Raw genomic sequence first — 14,916 nt, 5'->3', positions numbered from 1 at the left:
AAACTGAATATCGGTTTCCTTTCTTTTGTTTGGTTCTTTAGAAAATAGTTAACAGTGAACTAAGTGCTTTTACATTTCATTTTCCCACATTTGAGTTTTTATTTTAAGTCGTTATTTTAGCTTTATGTAAATTAAATTAGATTTCTGCTGGTAATGATTCAACCGAACGTACAGATCTTCCAGCTTAAGTCTTTCATTTGGAACTCTGTTTACTTCGTATCAAGTAATTATATATATATATATATATATATATATATATATATATATATATATATATATATATATATATATATATATATATATAATTTATCTTGTCCTGATTATGATCATTTGCCAATATTCACATTCATTTTTGCTGCATCCTCATAAAATTACAGTTCAAAAAGCACCTGAGTGCTTTTATATTTATTTTATTGCATCTGCACATAATATATTTTAAAGACCGAATCTCATTTAAAAAAGAACAGTGTATATCTTTGTTGATGTTTCAGCTATATACAATTAAGAAGCGTTTTAATTATTACAGAAAGCCGTTATCAGTAAATATAGAAAATAAATGACAAATTATTTCCCAGGTAAATATAGAAGTATTCAAAAAAATTTTGGAATACACTTAAAGTATCGACGTTACCAAACTGATAACAGAGTAGAATGGTCAATTTAAAAAATGATTGTCCATTATTAAAAATCAAAATAGAAAAAATATATCTGACTTTTAAGGTATGAAGAGAATCCTGCGAATTGCCTTAATTATAGCAAAATAGCCACGCTTTCAATGCTCTAATAGAAATCATAAAAGGTGAATAAATTAATGTGAAGGAAAAATATAGTAAACCTGATTTCAAAAATCTCATTTCGTAAAGCTGTAACTAGATTTTATCATATACTTGAAAAGGGTTTAAAAACCATCGAGCCAAAAAAATGATTGGTGACAAGTTCAAACATTAGCATTAGAGGCTCTGTAAATTCATAAAGTGCTTGTGCACAATAAAAAGGCTATTATTGTATGCACACTTATATCTGAATAATAATAACAACAAAAATAATAATAGTAATAATAAACCTAAAGGTTATCTTCCAGCCAAAATTTCTTCACTTAGGAGCATTTGGTTTAAAATCCGTTCAATGTTCGCTTCAAGAGATTAGCATCGTTCAATGACAGACTATGTGTCCCGTGCATCAGTTTATTCTGAATAAATTAAGAAATTGACAACGAATGGATGCCATTTACAATATTAAATATATGAACGTGCTGCTGAAAAAGTAAAGTACACTCTCAAAGACAGGAAAAATTACAACACCAGCTTTATATGCTGTAAAACATTTACACAGAGTTTATGTGCAAAACACTTTTAACATACATTTTAAACACAACGATAGATTCGAAGCATATTAGCCTGGAAAAGACAATAGGATCAAAAGGTTAACGAAAAATCAATACACAAGTATTTGCATTTCAGTTTATCTGTTTGTGTGTGTCTGTATATATATATATATATATATATATATATATATATATATATATATATATATATATATATATATATATATATATATATATATATGAACACTATGTCTTTTGCGTTCTCAATCTGGAGCTCTCCTCTCTTATACATGGTAGGGGGTCTGGCGAAATGGATGAAAGAAAGAGACTCAGTGTCATAGGCAGTTGTTTACACAATTAACAGTAACGCTAAGAAGACGTCAAAAATACAGTAAACAAGACAATTTCCAAACTGAGAGTTAAGATGCACTTCCATATAAACATACAAAAAGTGTAATGCGCTGTAACAGAATAGTGTAGAATGAAATGTAAACAGATCTTCTACCGAGTCGTTACACTGCATTGTCATTCAAGTATCATTCGAGACGCGGATCTCCAGTTAACAGCGACTAGACACAAACTATGTACAACAAGCAGGGCGTACACCATAGACGATCTTCATATATGTGATTAATGTTTGCACTTTATAAGCACCAAAAGCGCACTTTCATTATCGTTAATTTTGTTTCTATTGGAAACAACAGTATAAACAAGAACAATATAAAAGTGGGTTACAACAATTACAATGAAATATTAGGTTTTGCTTTAAAAAGTGGAAAACATTTTCGTAAACTAGTATTATTTATGTCATTCAAAAATTACATGTTCATCATAAACCTCATGAGATTCAGTATGTCTTTACTGAAAATTACTTGGAAGGCTTTTATACTTCTAAAACACAACAGTACAATACATCTTACCATTTCTTAGTTAACAAAATATTTGGAACGGTCATCTTCTCTATCTTTTTAATTTTATTTATAGTAACATTTATTCCGTTTTAGGGCTTAGCAATCTGAGTAAAAAAACTAATATATGTCATGCATATTAGCGCTGGGTATTTTAGTTTAAGGTTAGAGAAAAAAATATAAGAATTACAGCACCATAGTGTATAAGTTATATGACTGACCAGCAGTGTGTATTCCGAGCAAAGAAACTCCCTTGCTGTAGACATTTTAGCAGTAATGTGTGAGGTTAAAAACATTCTTGTTGCGGATATTCCTGTTTAATTAATATAGTCAAAATATTTTTCATATGGTGAAAACTTAAACAACCTGAGGAACACAATTGACTCTAAAACAGGAGTGTTCTAACGTAACAACCCATACAGACATAAAGAACATTTATTTATAAACTGTACAAGGTATTCAAACACCACCATGAAGGAAATGCACCTATGGACAGATATACAGTAAGGGTGAGTGACATGGAATTGGAATCACTGTCATTTAAATAATAGAAGAATTTTGAAAAAGTGTTTTTATTCATTTGGTTGCTCCTTCTTCATTTTTTTCAATTTCATTCGCCTGTTTTGAAACCATATTTTCACTTGTCTTTCTGTCAAGTTCAGTAGACGGGCCACTTCGTGTCTTCGGTCTCTAGTCAGGTACATATTGAATAAAAATTCCTTTTCCAATTCCAGTGTTTGGTACTTGGTGTACGGGCATCTTTTCTTCCGAGAAGAACGGGCATGCAACCAATTGGCGGATGGGTTGCCTGGAGATATGCAAATAAAAATGATTAACTTGAGATTCACTTAAAAATAATATATAAAAACAGTTACTTGAAATCCCCAATACAAGTATATTTATCGCACACAAAAATCTATAATATCGTATGAAATTAGAGCACCACAAGACCCCTGAGCTTATCTTGGCACCATTTCTCTAGAGCTGTTTTGAAGCTATGAATCAAGAGCAACAGTGAAATTATCAATGGTCTTAAAGGAATCATATATGATACTATGAGTACTATGAGTACTGTAGCCACAGGCGATTATAATATTGCAGTTTCCATTACACCGTTTAAAATACCAATTCTTAAATTTCCATTAGGAAAAAAGTGACGGAGCCGATTCTCCTCACAAACAGAATTTATTCCAACCAATCCTACAGTGAAATGCATAGGAAGAATAACCGTTATAATCCTTAACTTTCACGCGGCTGCTTATTTTGGATTGCTGCCTGCTCTAACACAAGGGTATCTTTGTTTTCTGTAGAATATTACACTTCTTAAAGAAACATCTCATTTATTTCTTAGAATAGAATCACTCACGTTATAAACTAGAGATATGCACGATAATATGTTTATTCTTGGGAGATATATTTATTTCTGAAAATTAAACACAATATCAAGAATATGTTCTGTATTAGTGTGCTAAGAAGGGAAAGCAGCACATTTTTTGTACAAAACTGCATTACACAGTTTCGAGAGGTTTATTTTTCTTGCCAAGAAATGCTTTATTATACATAATCTTTTACATATGTAAAACTACAATCTTGAACGTGTATGCTATGGTTGAGTTATTCATAGTCTTGTGTAGATCTCTCAATGTTGAATCATTTTTCAACTTGCTTTATTGTAAATAAAAAAAAAAAAAATTTCCAAAGCTTATGCATATGAACACACATTAATTATATAAAGCCAACTTTTAGATACACTTACATTTTCCTTTACAGTCGTTAAAGTACTTTTCTTTTTTTAGAGCATTAATACACCAAGAAATCTTGGCAATCTGGTGGTGGTGTACTGTTACTTTGTCTTCTGACCGTTTCTAATTTAATTTAGTAACAACAATGATTTTTCACAGAAATAACGCAGAAACAAAATATTCATCACATTCAGAAAAAAGAGATAACACAATAAGCATGTGTAATTATTTTTCCCAAGGTGCAATTGGGTTCATACTTTTTTAATCACTTTAAATTTTGTTTCAAATATGGTCATTGGAAGTCCTAAGTAAAAACGTTAATAGCAATAATAATAATAATAATAATAATAATAATAATAATAATAATAATAATAATAATAATAATAATAATAATGTGCTCTTATTCTTACTTTTCGGCCTTAGGTATTTGCAAAAGGAATCATGAAGGCTAACAGTACACCCAAACGGTCACAGAAATTGTTTTCCTTGCAGCATCCTCTGCTTTGTTCTTGTTTTATGGCACACTGTAAACGCTTTAAACACTGTTTACTTCCTCTTTTTATAACTTACTTTGATCTGGCATGTCTTTGTCCCGCCTAACTTCACAAATTTCATTATTGTCTTCGAAGCTGAGGCCTTGATTGGAATTAATCTCCCTTTCAGAGGAAGGCTCCAAATTGTAATCTTGCGCTCCAGTTTTCTGGCTCTCCGCAACATGTCCAGCCAACGGCTCAACTTTCACCTGTCCCTGCAGAGGCAAAGGGTCTGTCCTTGGGACTGAATCGAGCCAAGTACGTAGGTACCTATTGTCCGAAGTCGGGGTACTCTGGGACGAGAAGTAAGGATGGTAAATAGTAGACAACCCGGGAGACGAATGTGGATTGAAAGGATTCCAAGATGCGCTGAAAACTGGAGATTTAGGCTGAAAACTGCACGAAGGAAACTCTAGATGTTCGCTGTGTCCCGGCTGCCTCGAACCTGCATAAGGTCCAGCGGAGAACTTGGCTGAGGCGACATCTTCGCTTTCGTGACTTATAATAGAATCGACATAATAATTGCTCAGAGCTCCAGAAATGGACATTCTCAGACATCATACAAAACACGGTTCATTGAAGGGAAAATATATAGGACAGATGTAGATTTGTACACTACCCTTTTTTAACTTTCCAGCCAACAAAATACAGCTTGGCTGCTGTGCTGTGAGCTCCCAGCGAATGATTGGTCAGACTTTTTTCGTGTGCCTGATAAAGCGTCAATGAGGCGTAAATCAATCCGCCAGAGGGGCAGCCCAAAAGAGTGTTCTTTTCTTACAATCCATATCTTCGATAACATACTATACTTTTTATGCAAATGTATACCCACATGCTCAAACTGCATCACGACCATTTTAGTTTTTACTCCATTATAAAATAAGAAAACATTATGTTCATTCATATAAAAGTTAAGCGCATTGTACACAATCCACTATTTTTTTAAAAATTGTCTGCAAACTATGTTTGATTGTTAGGCACCAGCAGTCAATATTTTTTTGTACAAAGAATGGTCTTCTGTGCATTATACAGAACACACACAAGAATGTTGCCTGTATTATTTTATTTGTTTTGTTGTTACAATACTTATAGTTTGTCGAGATAATTTACAAATAATTTCTTACTAATTCATACAACGGAGCAGGTGCCTGCGCCACAGCAGTACTAACAAAATATACCTATTCTTCTCCTTATTATTATTATTATTTTTATTAAACTATTATTTTATTATTATAAAACTGTATCTTCTGAAATACTTGTTTTTGCGAATGGTCGAAAAGTCTTGGTATAGTGTATCTGGAATTCAGTATTTTAAATGTTCAGACTGAATAATTATACCACCGAAATAATTCGTTATGAATTTCGTAAAAGCAGTCCACAATAACAATTAAATAAAAATTGTTTCCAAATCGCCTTTTCAAAAAATAAAAGATTCCTCTAACAGTTTAAGTTGCAGCAAAAAATGCCATGAATGGTCTTATTTTTTTCGTTAATCCTTTTTCTCTAATGCACGATTAGGGTGCTATTTATGACTAGGCAGAAACAGCCTTTGCTCATTCTGAAAACAAAGTTCCACACAACGCGACCCTTTCCTGTTCTACAGAGTAAACAAAAGTGAGCACTAGAAACTCAGTAGGAATTTCTTGCTTCATCCAAGATCCACAAATCCACAGAGCTTTCATTCCTACTGGAATACAGACATACAACTATATATCGTATGAAAAAAACAGGTAATGCAGAAGTGAACAGTGTGCGTAAAATGTTATGTTTGCAACGAGAAAGGCTGTGAAGCTGAACACAACTGTTTTTCTTTCACAGAAATAAACACACTGTCGCCGGGACTGCATTCTGAAAATCTAATTTTCTGCAATGTTATGAAATGAAACAAAGAATGAACAAAAGATGTATCGGGGAAATGAATTGCCACGGTTCACTTATCATTTTCTATGAATCAGCTCTTTAATTTTTAAATTTAATCCCATGTAAATTAATCCGTGGAATTATTAGGGAAATACACGTTGAACAAAATGGATAATTTTGAATGTATAATACTGGAAAAAAATTACATTTATCTTACCGATTTCAATTATCTAATAATTTTTCGTGGGCCCGAAGTATTGGAAGATTCGTAGCTCAAAGAATCCTTAGCCATTCCAGGTCACACAGACACCTCAACGGGAATCATTCTCGTTTCCAGTGACCGCTGATAAAGCTTTCGAATTTATATTTAAAAGTAAAATGATCATATTTTGTTAATTTTGATTTTTTTAGACTTTAGGTATGGAGTCAGGATTTTCAACAATCGGTTGTATGCTATTCGACGGGCACAGAATAAATTAAATATATAGAGATACGTAACAGCAAATAAAAAAGTGAATCACACTAACACAAATCTTTAAATTCCTGATGCTATGTAATACAATCAAAATATTTGCCCTTTATTAAATTGTACACAAAACGATCAATGTGAAATGAACTTTGGATATTAAAGAAACCCTGAAACTGTGTGTACGAAAATCGTGCACGTGCAAAAACAATGCATTCATATATACGATTGAAGTATTAATTTAACAACGGCAATTTCGCTGCTTAGCTATGTACAGAATATATTGATAATATTGTAGCTGATGTCCAATTCTGGCGACCTTTCCTATTAACATTAAAATCACGGGTCATTGGTGATTGTGATGTTCCACCGCCATTGTTTTTTTACCCTTGATATGAAAAAATGGTAATTTCCTCTAAAAAAAAATCACCATGAAACGTTTTGAATGATCTAGAATTTCAAATACAAATTTTAATTACAATAACTGACTTATTTCGGGTATCTTTTAAAAACCACTTTGGAATGGCTTAATTCTGAATCCTCGTTTACATTTACGACGCTCTATCTATCTATCTATCTATCTATCTATCTATCTATCTATCTATCTATCTATCTATCTATCTATCTATCTATCTATCTGTGTGTGTGTGTGTGTGTATATATATATATATATATATATATATATATATATATATATATATATATATATATATATATATATATATATAGCTGTATGTGTGTGACCTTACTTATTTTATGTTAATTAATGTTGACTTAATTTTATTTTCTTACTGTGTCTTTTATTTTTCTATTCTTCATTTTGTAAAGCACTTTGACCTACATTTTTTTGTATGAAAATGTGCTATGTAAATAAATGTCGTTGTTATATATATGTCACAACACTCAATAGAAACGATCGAGAAGATGAGATGATATTTAATTTTATGTCATTATTTCATTATTATTCTTTTTCTGGATATGCATTGAAATGTAGTCATATTGTGTGTTTTTAATGAATTATTGAAATTTGAAAACAAGTAGTCTTTGGAAAATTTAATAAACCGTATAATATAAAAGAAGTAATGCTTTTTTGCGTCTTGGGATTAAAGAGGGCAAAGAAATGTTATCTGCAGCAAAATTCAATGCTTGTTAATTATGTCATATATGCATACATACATGCAAGCATATATTAAAACAAACATACTAAGATATATAAATGCATGTATATAGTATACATTATAGATGGTTGAGAGAGCAGTAAGAGAGTACTATTTATCTTTGCTCAATATCTTTTCAATTATTATGAAGTATGTTTTCAGTTTTCGTGTGTTTCAAGAGCTTGTGTGTGCGCGCGTGTGTGTGTGAGTGTGTGTGTGTGTGTATGTGGTTGTAACGAGAGTCCAGGATTTAATACTTAGGAAAATGTATTTCCACGAAAAGTTACCCTCAAGAAAAATTAGCCGAACCGTGGACATATTTATGTGGACATTATGAAATGTATAATTAAAGTTAACAACACTGAAATAAAGCCAAGGGTTTCTGCGAAAAAAAAAATAAGTGTCCAGCTTTTGGGAAGATAATTAAATAACAGGAACAACCAATGTCCTGCTTTCAGAAGGTGTTCTTTCTATCCATTTTATCAACCTTCTTTTCTTAAATTTTAGTTTTTGTTTCCACCTCCCATATTTATAGAAATGTCGCAAAAATGTACTTTCATACAAACTAACAACACCCGTCAGAATAAGTTTACTTCTTAAATAATCGTGGAACGTATATCTTATCTTATCTTATATATATATATATATATATATATATATATATATATATATATATATATATATATATAAAACTTCGCGGATTTCTAAAGGAAATCAGAAAAGTAACAGCAAAAGCTGGTTTGTTACTGTATGCTTAATGCGTGTAATCACTGAGGCAGAGGACTGGAGTAATTCAGGCAGTTTCAAGTTCCTGTGATTTTATGAAGCCCAACAACATGGAACTACCTAAATCACTTTACAGTTTAGCTCTTGTTATGTAAATGGCAAATTCGTTAGATTTGGTGTATTGCGTTGAACGATCCTTGCATGACATCACTTGGTCTTACCTCACTCAGTTATGGGTTTTTGTGTCACAGCTCAACAAATCCTTATGTTAGTTAATTTAAACATTAACTGCTCGTCACTTTTGTCTTACATGCCCAAAAACTGAAAACATCCTTGTTGTGGTTGTTTTCATACATCGTCCACACTGAAATTAAGATTAAAGCTATCAGTTCAGTCGGAGTTGACTACGAGAAATACATTTTAGTAAAAGCGGGAATAGTTCAATGTCACACATACGAAAATCAAACTAACGTGTTCAGTGGATGGTATTGAAAACACAAATCTTAATTTTGAATCAGAAGTCTTGACTTATGCCAATTGAGCCTTTTTCCTTAAATCAGCACAGATTTTCTTGCAATGTTTGACTTTGTAATGGAATCACAGGCTGATTTTCTTCTTCTTCTTCTTCTTTTTAAATAAATCACAGTTTTTCCTTATATCCAGGTCCAACCGCCTTGAAGATTATTATCTTATTGAAAAGATCACTTCACCAAGAAGTTTTATCTGACTTTTAGCACAGCAAGAATTTTAGAAAACATTTTGTTACTACCCGCAATTAGCAGCAACATCGGAGTAAACAGATTTTGATGCCTGTTATTGCATTTATTTATTATACATGAGATTTTATTTTATAATATCAATATAATGAAACATTTCATATTATTCTCATTTCAGATTTATTGCAATTACCCAATTTTGGTTTAATCATTCATTTTTTTTTATTTTTGGGTTTTACAACACTGATTATTATTCTTATAAGCATTATTTCACCAAAAACGTATTTTTATTTGATTTTGAAGGAACAAAATTAAACTTTCACATATTCAAATGTGTCAATTTCACGATTTCTCATTTCCTCATTTACAACTAAAATATTTATTTTTACTCTGGCAGTAACAAGGTTTCCATGTTACCGTCCAATGGTTACTATGTGCAGCCAACCAGAGTAGCTAATACAGAATATACATGCATAACACACACGAACACAAACGCACACACGCATGTATATATATATATATATATATATATATATATATATATATATATATATATATATATATATATATATATATATATACGTAATAGGGTCTTTGTGCTTTAACCTGTCAATATACCTAATGAGCCTTTCACTAAATTAAGCACATAGTAGAGGGTTTCATTCTTTTCTAATCTTTTTTCGTGTTTTAATAACAACTAACTGGCTATAAATTTCATCTTAAACGCAAATTACATATTACTAGTACTACTACGACTACTACTACTAATGATAATCCACTATATCGAATCAGGTAATAACGGACACGAATGGATTCACTCGATCATCCAAACTAATAAACGGAGTCATGCTTAGAGCTCAAACAAAGATAGACATAAAACGATTAATCTGTACATACGATGTTTTAAAGTAATTGAATTCTTAGTTTCCACTCATTTATGATAAAAAGTGAACCGTATGAAAACTCCCACAAGCATGATATTCCAGTCTTACAATAGGAAAAAAAATGGCCACGCTAAACAAGGGGTCTTAAGACACGTGATCTCGACCCAAGGCATTTTCAGTTTTCTCCACAATGAATACAAGCAGGGTTTTGCACGTTTAAGGAATGTTTTTGCCGTAACCATATGATTCAATCAACTGTAGAATAAGTCACATTTAAGACAGGTAACTCACGTTTTCAAGAATCGCCCTTTTAATTGCATCCTCTGTGTGCAGAATTCAATATACCTTTTCGAAAATGGGAGTGGAAAGGCAACATGGCACTTTTCTAAATGAGGAAACCGTTAAAAGAGACGTACTAAAATTGGAATATGAATCAGATCATATGCAGAACAAAATGAGACCTGGTAATAACCAGACTATATCCATTTATCCTTATACATTATTATTATTATTGTTTTTTGCTGTAATTCCACAAGAGCAGCAAGATTCGTTTTATGGAAATTTTTTGCTTTACTTGTCAGCTCTCTGATTTTAAGTACATCATTTTAATCCCCTTTCATATCACACGGGGAAATGTGTTTGTACATCCCTGATTCTTTGCTCCCGGGTCATTTTTTTCAGTTTCATCCTCCGATTCTGGAACCAAATTTTGACCTGTCTGTCCGAGAGGTTCACACTGCGGCTGATCTCTAGGCGGCGCTCTCTAGTCAGGTACATATTAAACAGGAATTCCTTCTCCAGTTCCAAAGTCTGGTGTTTCGTGTAAGGGCTTCTTTTTTTCCTTCCGGCCTTTGCTGTCAGCCAGTTTCCAGGAGCATTTTCTCCATGTGTGTTTTCTGCCAAGTGAGAAATAAGACGTGGATAAACTTCAAATGTTATTTTTAATCACGCAAACATGACTGCTGCTACCATCTAAATAATAAAAAAAAATCATTACATAACATATAACGCATTTTGTGGTGGTTATACGAGCTAATACAGTGCATACTTTAATGAGTCATTTTAAGTGTGCTAAAAAAAAAAACTCGATTTAACAAATGAAAGTAAACGTTAAGTCCTCAAAACAAACTAAAATAGAAACGTTTCCTTGAGAAGGCAGAAATACATTGACTGAAAAGTCGAATATACTCTTGAAATTGTGGTCTTTTAATGGCACTTTCCTGGGTTGTGTAGATCCTCGTAGGACTACTGCTTGCCACAGAACCTCTGCTAATGAAGTTGGTACTTGAGGCGGCGAAAAGGACACACCAGAAGTGTTTTAATGTCTCGTAGGTTACCTATAGGATACTTACGAATTAAGAAAACCGGAACTTAACTTCATATATTATTGTATGCAGTAAGTCCTTTTGAAATTAGAAGCCCATTAGAATTTTATAAATGTTATCATCTATCCAGGGCAATTTATGGAACCTGTTATCTAAATAAATGGTTCCTTTTTGGACCTTTATGTGAGAGATTTCTCTATAGCATCGCTCTCTTCGGAATCTTTATTTTTACGAGTGTAATTGCTGTGTTTTTTTCTTAGGGACAAAAGAAAAGTTTCATCCAAGTGGTCTAATACTTACTTCAGAGCAAAGATTTCTAGTAGCTGAAGTCGCTTAAATATTTTGAAAGATTATTTAGGTCATTGTAAAACGTTCCTAATTGTTCCTCATTGTAAAGCGTTTCTAATACGCAATGTTTAAAAACGAATGTGATTATGACTTACATGTAGGCATCCCATCTCTAAAAGTAAAACAATTGCTAAGTAAAAACGTTTCCATTTAAAGCCTTTTCAAGAAGGTAACACAATTAGCTTCTTTAAAAATTATTATTTTTTAAATCCTGATGCTCAGTAATTGTGTCTCATTTTTTTTTCTCTCAGATTGCATTTAGAATGATCTCCATCTGCTGTTTACTTTACCAAGTGTATAGCAAACGTCAGAGTTGTATTTTTTTTTTTCTTAATACATACGGAATATAATTTTATTCCAAGCACAATTTGTTTCTATTATGGGTTTATAAAGTTTTGCAGAGTTGGTAAACAATTCACAGACTGTGTTATTCAATGTGAAACATAAAAAAAAATGATCTTTCTTTACACGTTACAATAAAAAATAACGGTTAAATGTGCTGTGCCCGACCCTTGGTGCAATAAGTGAGTTCAAGCTAAATGTGTCGGACTTTCTTTTTTTTAAACATTAAGTGTATTTCGTGCCCAAAGATTACAAACTAATCTTTTTGCATACGGTGAAGAGTAAGTATATATTGCACATCTTATAAACAAGCCACTAGTGTACTTGAAAAAGCAATGTAATATCAAATACAACAGCTTGTATCGATATGCAACGTGTTGCTCGAGTAATGAATTCCACTAGGAATTCTTAGGAATTCTTGTTTTTCAGTCTTCATTAGCAAAAGAGCCATCCGCTTTCTGTATCCTGTAAACAGCCCTGTAAGCAAATTGCAAGTTACTTCTGTGACAGGGCCAGGTGCAATAAATTCATTTTACAGCTACGATTCTTTTTGTCTCTGTCTGCTGCGGCTTTATAGCCTTTCTAAAATCACCTTGTTTCATCTCAAAGCTAAGTTGCCTTTTCCTGTCGTTTCGGCCATAAAGGCCATTTTCTCTTTCTTTAATAGATTCATTTACCCACCTTGCGTGTCTTGAGTTGATGTTGTGTCATCATCTGGGAAATCTACTGAGGAAGTGTCTTGCATTGCAGCTGCTTTGTCCCTTTTTGTGCTGTTATTGGCCTTAGGAGGGAGGGAGACAGAGGTACAAGAAATAAAATCATCTGTGCCTTTTCTACTTGATTCCGAGCCACCTTGTGGATAGTTTAGATTAAATAGTTGACAGCTGCCTGAATGTGACGAGACTGGATGTTCGACAGTGGGTAACTCTCGACTGGAGCATTCGACGCCTTTAATCGATGCATAGGGCAGATCTGGACAGAAATGCCCTTGGATAGGTCCTGCAGCGCTGCTCATAGAACCCATCTCTGACATCAACCTGGTAAATGCGGAAACATCGGGTAATGGCTTTGAATGCTTTTCCGTGTCAAAAAAGAAATAAGCGGAGTCCTCTTTTACGTTAGACGCCAAGTAGTTGTAGTCAGTAACATGGTTCGTGCGACCGGGTCTGGAAGGTTCGGTCCAATTCACCATCCCCGAGTGAAATTGATGCTGAGGCAAACCCATACTGTGTTGCTGAGAGTGATGGCTCATTTCTTCTGACTTCGATTGAGCTGACACTGATTTCCAAAAGTGTGGAATTCTACTATCCTGGGGAAAGGTGGTCGGTTGATACGCAGAACAGTTATACGTCCTCGAACCAGCGTTGATTAAAGAGTTAATGGAAAAAGAGCTGAAAACGAGTTTTTCGGTGCATGACATTGCTGGGACATATTTTAACGAAGGCAAAGGGTTCTTCTCAATTGACTTTTCAAATAGAAAGGAACGTACGAGAGCGACTTCCTGTGCAATGTCCAATCAGAAAATCAGATTTATGTGGATGCTCCACCCATGCAGTCTCTGTTTTAATATTAAAGATGCGACTCGTTTTTATCATTTATGTGAGAAACTGGGTTAAGGCACACTTGGCAATTTTATTTAAAGATGCTGACAAAACTGAAATAACTGCTTAGGAGACATGTTGCCAAATAAAAATGCAAATGTTAGGTAATTCCTGAAATTGTTTACCTTTTGAAATGTACACATTGACCATTTCAAACAAATTTATAGTACACGTACTGCCGAATTACTAAATGCATGAATAAATCAACTTGAAAATGAATGTCATGTGCCTTTACCTTTAGAATTTGAAGTACTTTTCAATATAAAGTATAAGGAGGTTATTTCACGGCCGAAAAAATAGAAAACAAAATTAGAGAAATTAGGCTTCGGGTTTATCCCTGTTAAAACGCATTGAGTCAGAACGTTGTGTCGCCTATCTTCTGTATTATTATTATTATTATTATTATTAAAATTATTGAAATAACCATTACCTTTTTCAGTTTGCAGATATACAGTGACGCACTCCTTCACTCCCTCTGGTATTTAAAGCACGCCTGACTTAAAACACTAAACATCATAAAGAGTTCCTTAGGAAATATAAACGCACTAAATCAAAAGAAAATAATATCTATAACGTAAATTAAAAAAAAAAAAACCTTCATTTTTTATTACTTCAACAGGTTTATATTTTCAAAGCCGATCTTGAATTTTCCCACAAATGCAGGTTTAACCATAAAGAAATCAATGTGTTAAGAAATGCATGAAGTGTTTTAAAAATTAGTAAATGATTTGGCGACTTCTCCTATTTAAAGTCGAAGTCCATTTTAGCACTTTTTCCGATGTAAGTTTTTTTTATTGTTACAGTTAGAAAAACTGGATTTCCTGTTAAATTAAAATGAAACTATAATTCTGCTGTCCGCTTAGGTATATCAAAACAAAGGCATATTTTAAATATATTAAACAGTTACGTTATGAATTCAAAACTTCCTTTATTGTTCTTTAGTACTAGGATGTTGTACCGTGTTAGCCATTATGAATGTAGAGAAAA

At 32.8% G+C, this 14,916-nt stretch overlaps 2 protein-coding genes across 2 annotated transcripts; both read right to left on the bottom strand.

Moving 5' to 3' along the window:
* Positions 1-1,556: 1,556 nt before the first annotated feature.
* Positions 1,557-7,366, bottom strand: hoxb9a (homeobox B9a). Its single transcript, XM_039739804.1, has 2 exons — positions 4,545-7,366; positions 1,557-3,040 (listed from the first exon to the last, which is right to left on the bottom strand). Exons 1-2 carry the CDS (start codon positions 5,053-5,055, stop codon positions 2,805-2,807), a joined length of 747 nt encoding a protein of 248 aa, XP_039595738.1. The 5' UTR covers positions 5,056-7,366; the 3' UTR covers positions 1,557-2,804.
* A 2,657-nt stretch (positions 7,367-10,023) lies between these two features.
* On the bottom strand, positions 10,024-13,818 carry hoxb10a (homeobox B10a). Its single transcript, XM_039739802.1, has 2 exons — positions 13,010-13,818; positions 10,024-11,209 (listed from the first exon to the last, which is right to left on the bottom strand). The coding sequence occupies exons 1-2, from the start codon at positions 13,746-13,748 to the stop codon at positions 10,935-10,937; spliced, it is 1,014 nt and encodes a 337-aa protein (XP_039595736.1). The 5' UTR covers positions 13,749-13,818; the 3' UTR covers positions 10,024-10,934.
* Between the last annotated feature and the right edge of the window lie 1,098 nt (positions 13,819-14,916).

This window comes from Polypterus senegalus, chromosome 17, assembly GCF_016835505.1.
Source record: "Polypterus senegalus isolate Bchr_013 chromosome 17, ASM1683550v1, whole genome shotgun sequence".
NCBI classification, from domain to species: Eukaryota; Metazoa; Chordata; class Cladistia; order Polypteriformes; family Polypteridae; genus Polypterus; species Polypterus senegalus.
The sequence above is the reverse complement of the archived record's forward strand: the minus strand, read 5'-3'. Positions and strand labels throughout refer to the sequence as shown.

Bases quoted from the DNA above. Each gene is read 5' to 3' on its own strand.
- hoxb9a (XM_039739804.1), bottom strand. From the start codon at position 5,055: ATGTCCATTTCTGGAGCTCTGAGCAATTATTATGTCGATTCTATTATA. The intron at 3,041-4,544 runs GTAAGTTATAAA...GCATATCTCCAG, and splicing joins CAAAGACATGCCAGATCAAA to GCAACCCATCCGCCAATTGG.
- hoxb10a (XM_039739802.1), bottom strand. From the start codon at position 13,748: ATGTCATGCACCGAAAAACTCGTTTTCAGCTCTTTTTCCATTAACTCT. The intron at 11,210-13,009 runs GTGGGTAAATGA...CTCACTTGGCAG, and splicing joins ATCAACTCAAGACACGCAAG to AAAACACACATGGAGAAAAT.